General features: G+C 35.6%; 1 protein-coding gene across 1 annotated transcript in view; it reads left to right on the top strand.

Annotated features, from left to right (window-relative positions):
- CDH7 (cadherin 7, type 2) overlaps positions 1 to 17620 on the top strand; it is a 68643-nt gene that overhangs the window by 33543 nt on the left and 17480 nt on the right. Inside the window, exons 3-5 of the mRNA XM_010583297.1 lie at positions 3682 to 3801; positions 6114 to 6281; positions 7647 to 7834. Of these exons, the coding sequence (XP_010581599.1) occupies positions 3682 to 3801; positions 6114 to 6281; positions 7647 to 7834 (476 nt within the window). The remainder of the gene's footprint in view (positions 1 to 3681; positions 3802 to 6113; positions 6282 to 7646; positions 7835 to 17620) is intronic.

Below are 17620 nucleotides of genomic sequence, written 5' to 3'. Positions count from 1 at the left end.
CATATAATGTTCTAAATTCAAGGTCCTCTCTGCAAAAAACTTTTTGCTTCCTTTTGCCCTAATATCAGAATTTGAATAGGTCACGTTCTCAGATTACTGTGATTCTGTAATATCTATCATTATCTACTAAAGTTTAGGTTAAAAATGATGGCTTAAACATTTTGGAAAAAAACAAATCTGTGCCAGCCACACAAAATTCAATGTGTTATTAGCTAGTATCAATAAAGAAATATGTGGAACACCCTTTGATTAACAGCACGGATTTCCCCTCAGTATGTGCTGCAATTGCTGAAAAAGTCTATGAAATTGCTGCATGTAGAATTCTTCTTGATGAACTGATATTCAAGCTTTGTTACAAAGACAATTGTACTGAAAAATAATTGTACCGAAAAATAATTGTAGAGGAATCCATATCTGAGTGGGAAAGACATTTTTTCAGTAAATAAGCCCTATTTATTTTTTTGACCCATATCAGATACACAAACTGTAAGAAATATTTAAAGTTGTAGTTGTGAAACTACAGGTTATAACAAATCACGAATGAAAGTTTGGGTTAGGGCTAGTGTCCTGTTTACTGCTGCAGTTCAGGGCTCTGCACAATGCTGCCATAAACAGGATTTACTGGGACACTCATTTTCTTGGGTGGAGTGAAGGTGTGATGCCATTTGTTGGCTGTCCCATGTAACCTGTAAGTCCTAATCTTGGACACATGTACGACAGCTGACCACCTGTGTTATGAGGTAGGGCTAAGTGTTCAGGAATAAAAAGAAGACTTAATTTCAGTGCAGGAACATGAAGTCTCCTTTTGTAAGGTGATGTAGTTGGAACTAAGATGCAACTACTCATTTTTCCTCAACCTATAGATTTATTGACTATCCATGAGCATCCATAGAGCTTTATTGGTTACATTTTTTTTTTTAAGGAAAATAAGCATATGAATTTGACATCAATCCATTGCGAGAAAAAGTAGGACAGCCCTGTGTTGCAATGATCATCCTCTGAAGGAATTCCTGTTCTTCAAGAGAAATCTGCTTCCTCTGCGAAAATGTCTGGAAATCTTCCTGTACTGATCTTTCTCTGCATTATGTTTCCTTGGAACTGATTTTCTATACATAGGACTTTTCACATAGTTAGCATACCTTATGGTAGCTTGCATATTCTTTTTAAAAAATATATTGTGCAGAAATCTCCCTCTCAGCATGGGACTTCTGGAAGCTCAAAGTTTTTGTGTGCAACTGGCAAAGAAATAATGACAATAGCAGTTGTTTTAAAAGGTCTTTCCCCCATGAGGTTTGAGAGAAGTGGATTAGCACGAAGGGACTAGAAAAGTATCATTGTTCTTTAGTTGCTGATTACACTTAAGTGGGATAAGTGTAGAAGGATTTGGTGTTAGAATTTCTTCCTAAAAAAAACCCTTTTCTAAAGGATCTATGTGTTTTAGGAGAGAGCCAATTAGATTCAGATACTGACTTTATTCATCTCATAGAATGTAGAGGGTTTGTTTGTTACATCAATAGATTTTTACAGCAAACAAGCACTTCTAAGCTTGCAAGATTTCTAAAATGTCTGTGTTGAGGTTGCAGAGCCTGTAATTTCTTTGATCTTGTATTGGTTTGGAGTCCTTGAAAGCGGCAAGAGCAAGGAGCAAAGACTTAACTGTGTGTGAGGTTTAGAAGCACTTTTGCCAATATTTGCAGACATTGTAAGCTTCATTGGCAGGGCTTAGGGACTTTGTAAATGTGGTAAGCCTGGCTTTCACAAAGAACACAGGATGTCAAATAGTCATTATGTTACCCTTGTACTCAAAAGCTGGAGAGACTCTGGCAAGTTTAAAATAGATCCCTGTATGAAATTACATTATAGAGTAATCTGTAAAATCAGTTTGACATGCTGAATCAAAGCTCTTAGTTACTGGTGAACAGAAAATTGATGTATTTTAAGTCCTATAACTGATAAATGACTTGATGGATTAACTACCAATTTCCTTTAAACATTCCATCTACTTAATAGTTGCATGTGAAATTTCAGGTTGAGAATAACCTTTTCCTTTTCCAAAAATATTAGACAGTCCACAAGAGAGAAAAATTGCATTTAAAATAGAATTGCAACCATAATACTTTGTCATGGATACTTTAGGAAGAGAGATCAGGAATGTGAGTTAGCTAAGCCATAACTTAAGTGAATAAAGTTATCTTATGAATGATCATTTCTAGTCAGAATTCATTCAAGCAGGTCCCATCCTTTGTAATCTGTAACATTTTATGGAGGGCTGCACTTAATCCTCTCTCTCTCCAAGCCTACCACCTGGTCCCAGAACCCATTTATGATCCTCTACTCAACTGAGAATTGAAAAGCTGAGGAAAATGGGTGGGGGACGTACTATATCAGACATAAAGAATTTCAGAACTTTCTCCCACCCATTTCCTGAAAAAATCCAAATAAAACTGATAAGAATAAAACTTATGTTAAGTTCACCCTGGATACTTGCTATTGCAATTTGTTCTTAAAGAGTGATTTCTAGACGCGCTGCTTTTATTTTTGCATGTCAAAAACGTGTTCATTCGGAAAATGAACACTCTCTTTAACAAATGCTTTTCTCTAATCTTGTGTCTAAATCCAGTTTATGAAGGACTCTGATCCTCTGTTGAAGACTTTTACTGGGCATCTGCCAAATTGCTACAATATTAATTTGCAACCTAACCTCCAAATGGGTCCCTGGGCTGTTGAATGGAAGGTCTCAATGTTCCAGACAATCTGCCAGTGAGAAAAAATAATCCTTTCTGGCTATCAGAGGGTGGTGACCATGGCCAAGGCCCTGGCTCCCAAGTGTCATTCTATTCTGCTCTCAGCATACATCACGGAAGCTGTTGTACAGAACAAAACAAATGGGAGCTGACGTGGAGAACATAATGAATAGGAGCTGGATGCAGAATGAGGTCCTCACAAAATATACCCTTCTTTCTATCCAGTTAGACATTTCACTTTCTTATTCCTGTCAACATAGAGATATTTCTTGCTCAAGAAATGTTTATGCAGCAGATTATTACCACAACTGATACTAAAGTATTGCAGATTATTGAAGGAAATTAGTACTTTTAAAAGGAATTTAGAGACAGCTCTCACCAGTTTTTCTCTGAGCTGAAACAGAAACTCTTCAGCCATCTCTTTACGAAAGGGTAAATAATTTTATACGCTAAAATTAATTTTATACATATATATGGGTACAATTATCAAAATATATAATACTTATATATGTATGTGTATTTGAATCTCTAACTACTCATTACAATTTAGCATGCAGACTTCCCTTCAAAGGGAAACTATTACTATATTTCATACTTAAGCATACTCCAGGCATCACCACAATTTAAGAAATATTGTTCACATACTCTCCACCAACAAAAAGGCAAAGATAGAGCAGGGGAGATACTGAGTGAGATGGTTCTTATTGCTGTGAGTCAAAGGCTGAGACTATTTGGGAAGATGGAACTCTGTAATAGCTGATACTACTGGTTTACAAAGAGGACCTTATACTCTAAGTTGAATCAGCATGGAAATGATGCACAGTTGTGATAAAGCCACCTCACGCTGTTTCAGATGTATATTGGCACAGCATGTTGAATAAGTGTAGTTCAGATTTTTTTATCTTTTATGTACAATAGTCCCTTAAACATTTTGCAGGTACCTCTGTGGTTCAGGTGACAGCGACTGATGCAGATGATCCTACTTATGGCAACAGTGCTCGAGTGGTTTACAGCATATTGCAAGGACAACCTTATTTTTCTGTGGAGCCAAAAACAGGTAACTTGCCATAAACTCTCTGCAGTAATGCTGAGAAAAAAGAAAAGGTGCATTAAAACTTGCTAGGAATTTATTAATGTGGTCTTTTGGTTAATTGAATAAATTTGTATTTTGTTGATCTTTTAATCTCTTATTCTTCAGAATAGATTATGAAAACCACAGATCTGAGCTATGTGATGAGCAGACATTGTTGGAATGGGAATTTTTATCTTCTTGTCAATCTACCAGCACCCTGGTCTGCTACCTGTTGCCATCTTTCTGATCAATGAAAATTTCAAGAAGCTATGAACAAGTTATTTTGCAGATGTTTGTTTGAGAAATATGTAAATGTCACATAGCCAGCTTTCCTTAAGTATAGATTTAGGCATGATCACCTCTCCATTCTCCTTCTTAAACTAAAGTTTTGTTGTGGGAAATTTATCTTTTCTTTATTAGTTTGAAGAAGAAAGCACCGTGCTTCCTATCCTTATCTGATACAACATTTTGCTGCCACTTTCAAAACAAGTTACCGGTGGAACTTTTTTTTACTGTTTTCATGAAATTTTGTGAATATTTTAAGCCACAACAAGATTCAGCCTTTAATCCTCTGTCTGTTTAAAAAAACATTACCCATTCTACTGTATCATTTCATAGAGTGGGAAAATAAGTTCTCACTCTGCTCAGTTCAGTTTGGTGCCTGAACTTTCACTTACACCAACATGAAGAAGAGTTATAATCTTCATTCCAGAGATGGACAAACTGAGACAGAAGAGAAACAATTTACCCTATTTATCATAAACAATCTGTGATGTGAATCAGACCTGAAAACCAATGCTATGATCAAAAAGTCACACTCTGTTCAACAGCATCTATATTTGCAGAAATAAGTACTATAATTATCTTCATTTTGCAACAGGTCCATCTTCAGCAGGGATATATAGCACTTTCTTTTTCCCCCAATGAGTATGATTTATAGTGGTTTTCCCTCTGTCTCTCTCTCTCTCCCAATGTATATGTATGTACAATGTATATCGTCATAATGACGGCAGACAGCCCTTGAACAATAATACAGTAGTTTCTGCTAAATCATAATCTTTAAGGATTCAGACTGAAATGTTTGCATACATTTTCACTTTGATGCGATACTCAAATTTCCTGTGTGCATGATAATTAGCTTCCAAATGATTGGTTAATGTTGCCTAGCAATTTAACTATGATAGAAGAACAAGTAGGTCAGAAAAAGCAATGTAGAAACAATAACATTATGAAATTGTATATTAATTGTGTTTTAATACATCTTGTAAAACGGATGAAATAGTGCCAGACAGTCTGTTTGTGAAATAAATGTTTCAACCCAGAGATGATTAATGGCAAGTCCTGCATTCATAAGGGAAGAAAGAAATAAAACTCTAACTAAACATTCGACAAATATCAGATGAAGAGATATGTGTCCCAATGTGCCTCTCCTTTATTTAGTTTGTTTATGTTTCCTTCACTGCTGACACTAAGTGCTGGTGGAGTAAACGGCTGCCTCTCTGGAAATCAGAGTTAGCGGCTGTACTGTGTACTGAGCATGAAATATTCATAAAGTCATCACGTTTTGAGACGGCATATTTATTTTCTGACCTATATCAACAGAACTGAAAGGACGGAACATGGAGCTTTCTTCTGGTTTTAATTTCAAATCAATTAAGTACAAATTGTATGCAGATTATCAAATGGATATAATAAAAACTACTTCAGATATTACAGTATTTTCATTAATAAATCAAAAATCTATTAATTACACTGAGCTTTAAAAACGGGTATTGTTAAAGCAAATATATGATAAAATAAGATAATTTCATATATATGTGGAGTCTGACATGATATCAATATTAGTAAGAGTTAATGTGGTGAATGACTATTCAAGATATTGTGAAAAGAGTCTTGACCTTGGAATCTTAAAAAAGAATGCAGAATATTCTGTTCGTCCTAGCTTTAAAAGAGTGGGAAATCAAATACAGAAGATGATATCTTCCAGGAAAGGGAGTGTTACCCAAGACATGAAGTCTATAGTTCAGGGAGAATATATTTGAAAAAATACAGTCATGGATGACACTACCCAAAGAATCTAGTACTAAATAAAAATTGGTGGGTTTTGGTGACTACTTCAGATAAGCTTGTAGTATGTCAGTTCAGGTCCTAGTCAAAACCTGTGATATTAATGTTGAAATTAATTCTTTCCCCTCTAGTTGCAATCATTGATCTGCTGCTACCTTTCAAAGGCAAACTCAGCTTCCATGGTAACGTTTTTGCTTGTGCAACCATTGATATATCTTGTCTTACTGCAGGTGTTATCAAGACTGCCCTTCCAAATATGGATAGAGAAGCCAAGGACCAGTACCTATTGGTTATTCAAGCAAAGGACATGGTTGGGCAGAATGGTGGATTATCAGGGACCACATCTGTAACTGTCACCCTGACTGATGTTAATGACAACCCACCCCGCTTTCCACGACGTAAGTTACTTTGTTAAAATATGACTTGTAATATTATTTCTAAACATTGTTATTTTCTTTACACATCATGCTATTTCTAAGCAAAGAGTAAAGTCCTCAGCTTACATGTTAAGTATTTTGAGAATCACTGTCAGCAAGGTATATTTTTATTATTCTTTATTATTATTATTACATTTGAAGAATCTTTTTTCTTTACCCAATATGTTTCATATCAGTTGAAATGGTGTACAGCAGGTGCATTTATGAATGTATTTTACTTCCTCTCTATGAATAAAAAGTAAAAAAATATACACCCTAATAGATACTTAGCTGTTGCCAGTTGGACTTCAGGATGCATAGTTCTTTAGCTTGACTCTCAATCCTTCATATTCCTTTGGCATTTTAGCAGGATTTCTCTTGTGCATACAGCATTTCCTGAAGAGTTAATCACAGAAGAGCTAGAAAGTCATCTTCCCTCCATTTACTTTCTTTAACCAAGGTGGCTCTCATCCTAACCAAATAAAGGAGTACACAGATGTACGCTCAAACCTGAAGAGCTCAGTTTATTAATAGCATTCTGTCTGGGGTGCTTTTTTCTTAAAAAAAAAAAAAAAAAAGCAAAAAAAAAAGCAAAAAAAAAAGCCCTTGCTAAGTAGAATAAAAATAATATGAAGAATGTATTCACGTCCACTCCAGCCTCACCTCCAATGAAATAAAAAATAGATCTGTACATAATAGATTTCCTGTTATTTCAAGCCACCAACTGCTTGAAATAATAATAGAATAACTGAAGTTATTTTTGAAGGTGAGGGCGTTATTGGCTACAGGCTGCACTCAGATACCCTTTTGACAGCATATATATCATTTTCTACTTGAATGAAAAAGCTGGAATTTTCAAGAATGCAGATGGTGCACTTACTGTTAAAGAAATGAATATATATCAGTTTCTAGTCATAGTCAGATTGCAAACTGCACAATCAAGATACACAGCTATAAAAGCATAAGAGTTTATATTGATATTGTTTGACTTACTTGCTTTTTCTCCTCTTTTGTGGAAAACAAATTAAAATCTTTTCTGCATTGGAACTCTGTAGCAGGCATTCACCTCATGATTTGCACTCTAAGTTTTGCATTATGTTTTTGCATCTTTGCCTTGTACTTCTGTCGCTGTAGGAAGGAATTATGCCCATAGTACTTAAAGTAGAGTCCATCACCAGGAAAACCTAGCAAAGAAAGGGCAATTCTATTTTAAACTGAATATATTCTGTTAGCCTGAGTAGATATGCAAGTGCATGATTTAAAGGAAGGTAGATTTTAAGAAGGCTGGGGGTTTTTTTAGCCTACAGTCCCAGAAGACTGAATTCATTAAATTTTTAAATTTCACAGGATCATATCAGTATAATGTCCCAGAGTCTTTGCCAGTGGCTTCTGTGGTGGCCAGAATAAAAGCTGCAGATGCAGATGTGGGACCTAATGCTGAAATGGAGTATAAGATTGTGGATGGTGATGGTTTGGGAGTATTCAAAATTTCTGTCGACAAAGACACCCAGGAGGGAATCATAACAATTCAGAAAGTAAGTCTGATTTTTCTCACTGATTCTGTTTGGATTTGTGCAAGATGAGGGCAGCTAATGAGAGTATAAGCTTTTGTTTCTAAAAGCCTCATCTTCTGTAAAAGTTTCCATTGGCATATTTCATCTTGACTTCAGTGTGTGCATGCGTGTGTGTGATTTTGAGCTTTTTAATGACTTACACTGAAAAATCTTTTGGGTTTTTTTTGGCAATAGCTGTATTGTTTTGATGAGTCTTTTTTTTAAAGCTCCTGCATATACAAGTTTGGATGGGAATCCAAGCTTTAGTCTCATTTGTCCTCATATTAAAGAGAAAATGTGAAAATATATCTTACAGTAAAAATGCAAGCTCCAAATATAAAATGGATCCCAAATGTAATTAAAAAAAAAAAATATCTAATTGTCTTTGGCTGATGTTGTTCTATTCAGAAGGCACACATTACTAACATTAAAATTATGTATCAGTAAGAATAGTTGTTTTATGAGATAATATGTTATAGAAAAGTATTATTTGCAAAAAAATTGAACTATTTAAAGAAATATTTTTTCTTCTTAGCTTTCTATATGTACAGTTAGAAAACTAACATTTTAAAATTGAAAAATCATGTTTATATAAAAACATTAAAACTCAGTATTCTTACCTTGCTGCAACACATTTTAAAGAGTATCCTTTTACAAAATAAAAATGTGCTTAAATATTTTGCAAGAAAATTTAAATGTTGAGAAGAATGGGGAAACACCCCAACATCTTAGAAGAATCTCTTTTCATAATTTCATACTCTTAATGTGTGAATGCTTGGCAATGACAATACTGAATCTGTGGCCCTAACTCTGCTAAGCACTTTAATACCCCCTAAAATATGGTACTAACTTGGCATTTTAGAATATGTGCAAGTCTGTTCCTGAGCAGGGACATATGTTTGTAGTTAAAATGATTCCGTGGCAGATTTTTCTTCCCTATATACTCTTTAATCTCTGTAAACTTCACCCACCAGTTGTGGTTTTGTTTTGTTTGGGTTTTTTTTTCCCCCTCCTCTGGTGCATCAGTTCCTTCTAAAGCAGTGTAAAACTTCAGTAACATTTCTCCTTTGAAAGAAGTTAATATTGCATGGTGTTGCAAAGCAATGGGCTAATTCTCTGATGCTCTGAACGCCTGCTGAGAGCTGGTAAGCATCCATAGATGTCACAGCAAATGGAAGACGTTCTGCACCCTTGAAAGGTCAGGCTCTAATATGTATAATGTGAATCATCTTTTTTTAAAACAAAAACATTCATCTTAGGCTTCTTGCAAACTGTGCTAATTTCTGCTTAGCACATTTGAAACACAAGTGATGAAAAGTTAGTTGTCTCTTTGTTCAACAGCCAAATTCAATGTGGCTCCTTCAGTTTGCTCATTTAGGGTTTTTGAGCAAGGATCTGGAAGAAAGATGCCCATCCCAGAGGGAGAGCATTTATTAGTGCCACAGTGAGCAACACTGACTCAGCTGGGGGCTTCAGTGCTCTAATTTGAGAACTGATGAGGTCATATTAATTTTTAGTATGCTTTTGTAGTTGTGGTGTTTGTTCCGGAATATCCTGATTCCAGTGTTGTACAGTGGACCAAATAATTGTCGTTTATTATTTCTATAATCATTTTAGTTAGGGAGCTGAACTGGACTTTTCAGTACTGAATATTTATCCTGGGAAAGTGCTTTATGAAATAGCTAGTGGACTTCATTAAAAAGCTTACAAAATTTTGACCTGATGAAATGCTCCAATTTGCTAATCATTTTTAAACCTAGATGCTGCTATATTTTGACACAAGAATTAGGACTTTTTTCTCTTCAGCATTAGAACTTTTCTCTCATTGTCCTACTGTTATGGACTTTTTTCCCTCTGCTGTACGCAAAGGTGAGTCCCCATGCTGAGGGGCACCTCCCAACCTCTGGATGCCCTGAGCTCTTCACTGGGACTCCAGGGAACTTGGTTGCCTTGCCCAGGGCTGACAGATCCTCCCTGCCAGCCCTGCAGAGAACATTGGGCAGGAGGGAAGAATGTAAGTGAAGAGCTCAAGCACAGTGGCTAAAAGGCAACTGTACCTTGTTCTTCTCTGGAGAACAAGTACGTAGAAGAGCATTCATGGCAGTGTACGCAGGTTAAATGGGCCTCAACCACTGAGCCTCACCTGCCAGATCACTGTGGAGTTGAGCAGAGGTTATCCCTGCATGATAATGTATGATCGTTAGTAAGGAATCAGGGAAGAAATTAAGTCTGTAGCATGGAAACTGCCTAAACATTTTACTATCTGGCACGTGACGTTCTGTACACCTCTGAGTGTAATTAGCTTTCTCCTTTTCATGCCCCTGAAATCAGCTGAGGCATTGAGAAACAGCTCAGCCCCCAAACACATGCCCATCATTTTAAATTCCTGTGTATTTTTATGCTCAGATGACATGTCTGTGTACATATCAAGCAGTAAAATGCCAAGGCAGAGACTTCTGAAAAGGCATGCTTTGGTTCTAAATGCAAATGCAAGCTTTAGCTTTGCGTACTTTTCCTTCAGTCGTACATACAAATCAGCAGGCTAGGCATGAAAATCACCGCCAGCATCGCTGAGCAGCTGAAGGCACTGCTCCATTCATTTTTGTGCTGGGTGTTGCAGGGAAAGTTTGGCGTCTGGTTTTCAGAGTTCCATACACAAACTGAGGATTTTAATTTCTGTTTTTAGAAGGTTAACGCTTTGAGACAATTTGAAAAGTTGTCTTCCTCTAAGATTTTTTTTAAACACTTAAGGAGCATCCAGTAAAAAAAAAAGTTTTTCTAAAAAAAAAAAAAAAAATTTGAAAGAAGTGAGATTTAAGAATTCAGTGAGCAAAGCAGGATTTTTGTATGCTCCAAGTGGATGAAATATGGAAGAAAATGCCTAAGGATCAGCAAAAATTGCAAATAAATTATTTAGATATATATAAATTCAGGAAAATGAAATTTTTTAAAAAAGAGAGATACCAAGAATCGTGATATTAGAAAGAGAAGAATGTTACATGGCTATGTATTTCCCAAGATTACTTGTGTATAATGGACTTGTGGCAAACAGTGAAAGGTGGCAAAACTCATGGATGAGATTTGGGTGTGTTTAATTTTTGGTTTGGTTTGGGGTTCTTTCCATGCACATTTGAACACATTTCTTCTCTGCAGCCTATGACACAAAGACTTCAAAACATCAAAAGTCAGCAGAAAAAAATAATCATGGTTTTACTCTAACAGTGATACTCATCGAAATATGGAGCGTATTGTTCCCTTATTTATCTCTCTTCTGCATTGTTAAATCCAGGTATCTCTTTGGCTTGCATGGTTTATTCAGGATGGATTTTTCTCTAAACAGCTTGAGAACAATGCTCTTTTTCAAATAGTAGTAGTAGTTCTGCTCATAATTTTTCTAGCCATGGTAGGACTGGGGATGGCATGTTCCTGAACATGCTGGTACTGTTGCTGCCTGGTGCCTCATATCAGTCTGTACTAGCCACTAGACTAAACCTCAGCCCAAGATAACATCTTGACAGTAGGCTGGTACTCTTATAATAACTCTGTTGACCATACAGGATCAGGAAAGAGAGGAAAACTTTCTCTGTCTTTTCATCCACTTGGTCTTTATGTCTCCAAAGAGTAAAGAGTAGGATTGTACTACTTTATGCAGCACAACTAAGAAGCATGCATGCTGTACCACTGCACAATATTTGCTGCTATATGGTTTTCCACATACTTGTGACACCTTATTTTCTTTCATCCTGGTTAGGAGGTTTGAATCAGGATTAAATGAATCAGATGTGAAGTTCATGTATTCCAGCAAGTTGCTTAAGTTCATTCTAGAAAACAAACAAACAAACTTTTAAAAAATATTCTTTGGGACAAGGACTAACTTATGTTCATGAATTTATGTTGTAAATAATAACAAGAGGTTAACTCTGGGTGGAATTGCTTTTTTTGTTAAATCAGTGAAGCTAGGATTTCATCTTATGACAGGAGCTAGTAAAAACAGTATTGAACCATTTACTTGGTTACTGTCACTAAAAAATAAAGCCTACCTTCTTCTGCAATACATTAACTGAATTCATTGAATTCATGTGCAAAAATTTTATTCAGCACGTATCTAGGACGGTATATAAAAGTGCGTAAGTTGCTTTTAGGATGCAACTTTATTTTCCAAACGCTGATATAAACAACAAGTGAATGGGACCCATAAGCACAGTTCAGAGTGGTATTCTCAGCTTACAGGAAGGGTGGGAAAACTAGTGGGGGTCTTTTCCTGTAACCTACTATGTTCATACAATTTGTTGCCTAGTTGTTTCAAGTCACTGTGGAAACCTTCCTATTTTCTTTCTTTTCCCACCTTCTCTTTTATTAAATAATAATAAAAAATGAAAAGTTCTCACTTGGTAAATGAAACAGAAGAAAGATCTTCCTTTATCCCGTACAGAGCAGTCTAAAGGTACCACCTGCTCAAACTTGGTGCTAGAGTTCTGATGTTGCAAATAATGGGAGAATTTGGCTATTCTCCACCCTGTAGGCACACTTGCTGTAGTGAATTCCTAAGTAGAGCTAAATTAGATGTGTAAGTCACTTTTAAGCAGGATTTAGAAAAACATCCATCTTAGGTGATCTTTTCAGGAAAAGGAAATGTCTTGTGCAGTTTTTGAAAAGGGATTGGGCACTTATATTTCTTAGAAGTATTTGAAAATTTTATCCTAGTTCACACTGTGACTCAGTTCTCCATCTGTAGAGTAGGATCAATTCCTTCCTGTGGTTTCATTTGTAATTTACATTCTGCTATCAATGCTGTTAGCAAGGACTCAGATAATTTGCATAGCTACATTTCACAGTGGTGAGGGTGTTTGGAAGAAAAGTGTAATTTTTCTGAATATATTGGAGTTTGAAAAAGATGTTTTGGATTTGTCTCTGCAGTAGCAACCTTAGAACTGAAGAAACGTTTATGGAAGTGAGTGATGATTCAGTCATTTAATACAATAAATTCTGAAGTATCCATGCAAACCTATCTGTGTACAATTTCAAAGTGAATTCATGTTGACTGTTCACAGAATCCTGATTGTAATACACATGAATGGAAGCTTGGCTAAACTTTCTAAGCAAAATGCATACACAAGACCATATTGTTTGTAGTTTCTACAGCATTATTACTAAAAATAGGCATCATAGAAGTACAGATCTCATTTTATTCACCAAGTTGCAGGCTATAGTTAGACTTCAGTAAAAATAACAGCTTAGTAGCAAAACCTCTTAAGATAAAAACCTGATACATGATCTGTATCCACCTACACCTTTATCAAATACTTGGTGCTTAAAGTAGTAATGGTAATTTAATAATAAAAAAGGCCGCTAGGCATATTTTTATTACATGAATCATATGTGACTTTTTGGAAGGTTATGAGATCTGATTCAAACAATTTCAAAGTCTATGGAGAGATTTTAGTGGATGTAAGTGCAAAAAAAAAAAAAAGCCTGAAAACTCTATAGAGGGTTGTCATGTCTTACTGTAGCAAGTGACAAGCATTGAGATTTCCCATAGTACAGTTCTTGCTCACTTGGCCTTCATTTCTCCCCCCAGTACACAGCCCTACCACCAATATCAGCAACGAATTTGAAAGTTAAAGGGAAAAATGTGAAAATAGTGTTGCAAAGTACTTTCTCATCGAAATTGACTGCTAAGAGACTATTCTAAAACCTGAGTTCATTCTAAGAGCAATGCTGGCAATTGTAAAAATGGGGGGTTTATGCATAAGCTTTTGAATGAAAAGCTATCTTTCTATTACTGTTAACATTTTGCGCTTTTTTTTTCAGCTAGAAAATTTTCTTTCAATTCTATATCAGAGTTTACAATGTAAGAATTTGAGGCTTCCATGGTTCCTTTGAGAGATAATGTGCATTTGTTTGATGTACTGCAGTTTTCACTATAAAACCTCAACTGGGCTTAAAAATGGGATTTTCACCTCTGAGAAGTACATTATTACAGAGTTACCATACAATAAAAAATGAACATTACAAAAATGGCCTTCCTGTGAATGATAACTTCATATCCAGTCTCTGTAACACAGATGACTTGTTTTGCAATTTCCTTCAGACAGGATAAAATTCTTACCCTTAAAAGAAAAAAGATAAAAATAAAAAGAAAGAAAGAAAGTCCCCACAAACCCCCAAATGAGAGAAAGATAAATGGATCTTGCATGGGATCTAATCAGATAAGACTAATGCACAGATATTAATGAAACTGTCAAGCTGTACTGAAGGACTGAAGTATACATTGTCCATTTAACCTTCAACACTGATGTAGCGATTTGTAGGGTGTTGACTTGGTTTTCCATTATTGGAATCCTGTGCTTTTGTTATAGCGGGAAATAATGAAGGCATGATCCAAAGGCCAGTTAAATAATGCTCTCTGTATAACAAACACCAGTGATAATTAGATCAGAAGAAATGAGAAAAGGAAATATTTTCCGTTCACTTTTTCAGTCATTCATTAGTCTCTGTAGTATGTAATGTCTTCATTATATTATCTACAAATTGTTGAAACATTTCCATCAGGTCAAGAACTCTTGCATACTAATCATATCTTAGAGGTTTTGTTTATTTTCCCAGATTATATTCTGCCTCAAAACCTGCTACTTGTCTAGCCACCATAGGATCTGAGCATGTGTATGCTATAGGAACAGACTGAGGAATGATGACTAGCATTTATGGACATTGTCACACCCCACAGGAGACAGGCTCTGCTACAAAGAACTAAAAGAAAACAATATTACCGCCCCTAAATGTCCCGATCCAATGTCAGGGAAGGTTTCGATATGATTCCAAGAGCGAGGTTAAGATACAAACAAGGTCAAATGCCGTATACACAATAATCTTTGAGATAAACAGCTCGAGATAACAATTCAGTGTCTCACACTGTACCATTTGATGTTGTACAATCAATCAAACAAAGACAATACCATTTGATGTTGTAAAACCCCTTTGCCAAACACCAACTGTTCCCCACTGTATATGCACATAGGTTAGATTTTTTATTTATTAATTTTTCATTAGCAAGGACCCCTATATCTTTTGGAAACTATCAGCAGTATGGGGTACCAGAAGATATCTGAGGGAATCCCAGGGCAGGATTCATGTTGCTGAAAGCAGATGTTTACTTCTTCCAGTTTTTGAGACTCCCTTACTAGTAACTGGTGAAAAACAGGCATTCAGAAGTAGACCAGCTGATTTCTTCCCTGGAAGAATTTTCCTGCGCCCACAGTAAGCACCATATGGTGGTTTTCTCCCATGTACATGGCTAAGTTAGAGAAGGTGAAACCTGCTTTTAGTAAGCAAGCCTGTTTAGAACATGCATCTGCACGATCATTAGTATTGCGTCCTTCTCTATGAGGAAACACCTTTCTAAATGAAAGTGGGTTTTGTGTATTCCCTACAAGTCTAATACTCCTGTAATCCAGTCAAATAAAGAATGATCTCTTTCTACATTACGAGAATGAAATATGATGATTTAAAGTGTGTCAGCCCTTGTGATAAACATTCACATAGAAAACACCTGTTTTTATGATTTCCACTATTAAAGTTCTAATTTAGTCTTCAATCAATATAGAAACAAGGGAATGTCTTAAAAATAATTTAAATAATATTTCATCATTATTGTGCTTAGTCAATTCAAAGTAAAATTTATATAATTTGTCCAACCATATATACTGTGCTCTATGCACTTTCTTTATTAAATCAGAATTTTCGTAATTATTTTTTCTTAGGATGACTGTGGTGTTGACATTAGTATACCATAAGAAACTATCTTGTCTGTAGTTTCATGATGTATTTCCATGTGTTTGATTAAGTATAGCTGTAATCTGAATCATACGATTTCAACAGATATCCCCGATTAATAAGAATTAATTAGCCTTCCCTTCTCTGCTACATAGTTTTGTACATTCTGACTGAAAATACACTGTTCACTAAAGGCTTGCTTTTTTTTTTTTTAGTTCAACAAATCTCAGCCTTTTGTCTTTGGCATTCTTCAGGTTATCATTTCTTTAATTAATATGATGCTTTTATTGGAAAATGAGAAGTCTTAATATATTTGTGCGCTTGGTTGTCTTCTCTTTAACCTTGCTGCTCATCTGGTCATATCAGTTGCTTAATTGTTATCCCCATACAATATAGTTTCTGAGACATTTTTCATCATCCTGACACCGCATTACATTTGCATTATGGCTGTGAGGTTTGTTCCATAGCACACATATTGTACTTGAAATATAAAACCAAAATTAAAATAAAAAACAATTAAATATGCTTTAGTAATAAATACTGACCAGTTGTATCCAGTATAGTGACCAGTATCCAGACAAGCTTTCTTTTATGTGTTTGGCAATCTATGGATACTACAGCACCTATCCAGTGCAAGAAGTAAGCACTTGCATAACATGAAGATCGTATGTATTCCCATTTGGAGAAGCCTTTTGCTGCCACATAGAGTTTATAAAAGTTCAGTGCCTTTCTGAGTGTGTTGTGTTGGAATTCATTTTTCATTTTTAAATCTAGACTGTGTACAGTGTATCATAACATCAGCATAATCGCTGACCTTAAGGTGCTCGTTTGGGATTTATCCTACTGTAACTTGATGGAGAACTTAGACCCTTGCATTTGTAGGTCAACAGATGTGTGTTTCACCTCTGCTGCTCCTCTGAGTGAATACAGGAGTGTTTTGCAGATGCTGTCAGGTTATTGTGCAAGAACGTTTCAGATCTCTATGATGTATTCAGAATCAGAACTGCAGAAAACCTTTTGTAATCTGTTTTATACACTTGGAATTATGGTTTGAAAAGATAGTTCAGTAACCAGACTGCAGTTTTAGAAATGCTTGGGTCTTTTACTGCTGTTCTTAATGATTAAACTTGGAATTGCAAAGGAATAGTTAGCCAGCTGTTTGGTGCAAGCTAACAAACTAAGATTATAGATATAGGATAAACAGTGCTAATATTAGCATGATGCTTTCTTTCAATAATTGCCTGTGAGGTAAGATGCTTTTGTGCCTCTAAAATAATTTTCTTTATGGGACTGTCCTCCAGATCACAGATATCCTGTTAGTTGTGGAGGGAAATATTCCAAAAGAAACTATACTTTCATCAAAGAAAATTAAAGCAGAATGGAGGTGGAAAAAATTAATGTGCATTTTGTTTAATAAGCAAAACAAACCAAAACAATCTCCAGGCTGTATGTCAGTACAAAATTTTGTCATATAAACAATGTAGTTTTACCGACTGCCACATTTTCTACACAAATTTTTACAGAGCTTGGAGTAATAATTGATTAGTCAATCCCAGTAGTATGCAAATGGCCACTCCCCCAATTTTCTGAATGAGGTGTTTTCACCAGTGAATATTATATTGAGTTCTTATGTCTGGGTAGTATGGCACATTGTATTTAGCATTATCTTACATAAAATATGAATAAGATAAAAAGAAGTATTCATTCACAATGATGAAATAATGGGGGAGAATTTGGTTCCCAAGGAAGTCACAGAAAGTTTTGCCATTAACAGAGAATTCTTGCTTCATTCACAGGCTAGAACTACCTTTACCGTTAAAATCATTGGGGAATATTCACTAGTGAGACACTGCAAACAGTGTTTTGAGAAAGCTAAAAAATGAGCCATCAGCTATGCTCTGCTAATCAAAAGTACTGGTTGTATACACATGGCAAAGTTCATTTTGTACTTACTGACAGTTGTAAGTGAAACAGTTTTGTGGCGACATCACTGGA

The sequence above is a fragment of the Haliaeetus leucocephalus genome, unplaced genomic scaffold (genome assembly GCF_000737465.1).
Source record: "Haliaeetus leucocephalus isolate CR32 unplaced genomic scaffold, Haliaeetus_leucocephalus-4.0 Scaffold889, whole genome shotgun sequence".
Lineage (NCBI taxonomy): Eukaryota > Metazoa > Chordata > Aves > Accipitriformes > Accipitridae > Haliaeetus > Haliaeetus leucocephalus.
Note: the sequence above shows the minus strand (reverse complement) of the source record. Positions and strands in the feature narration are given on the sequence as shown.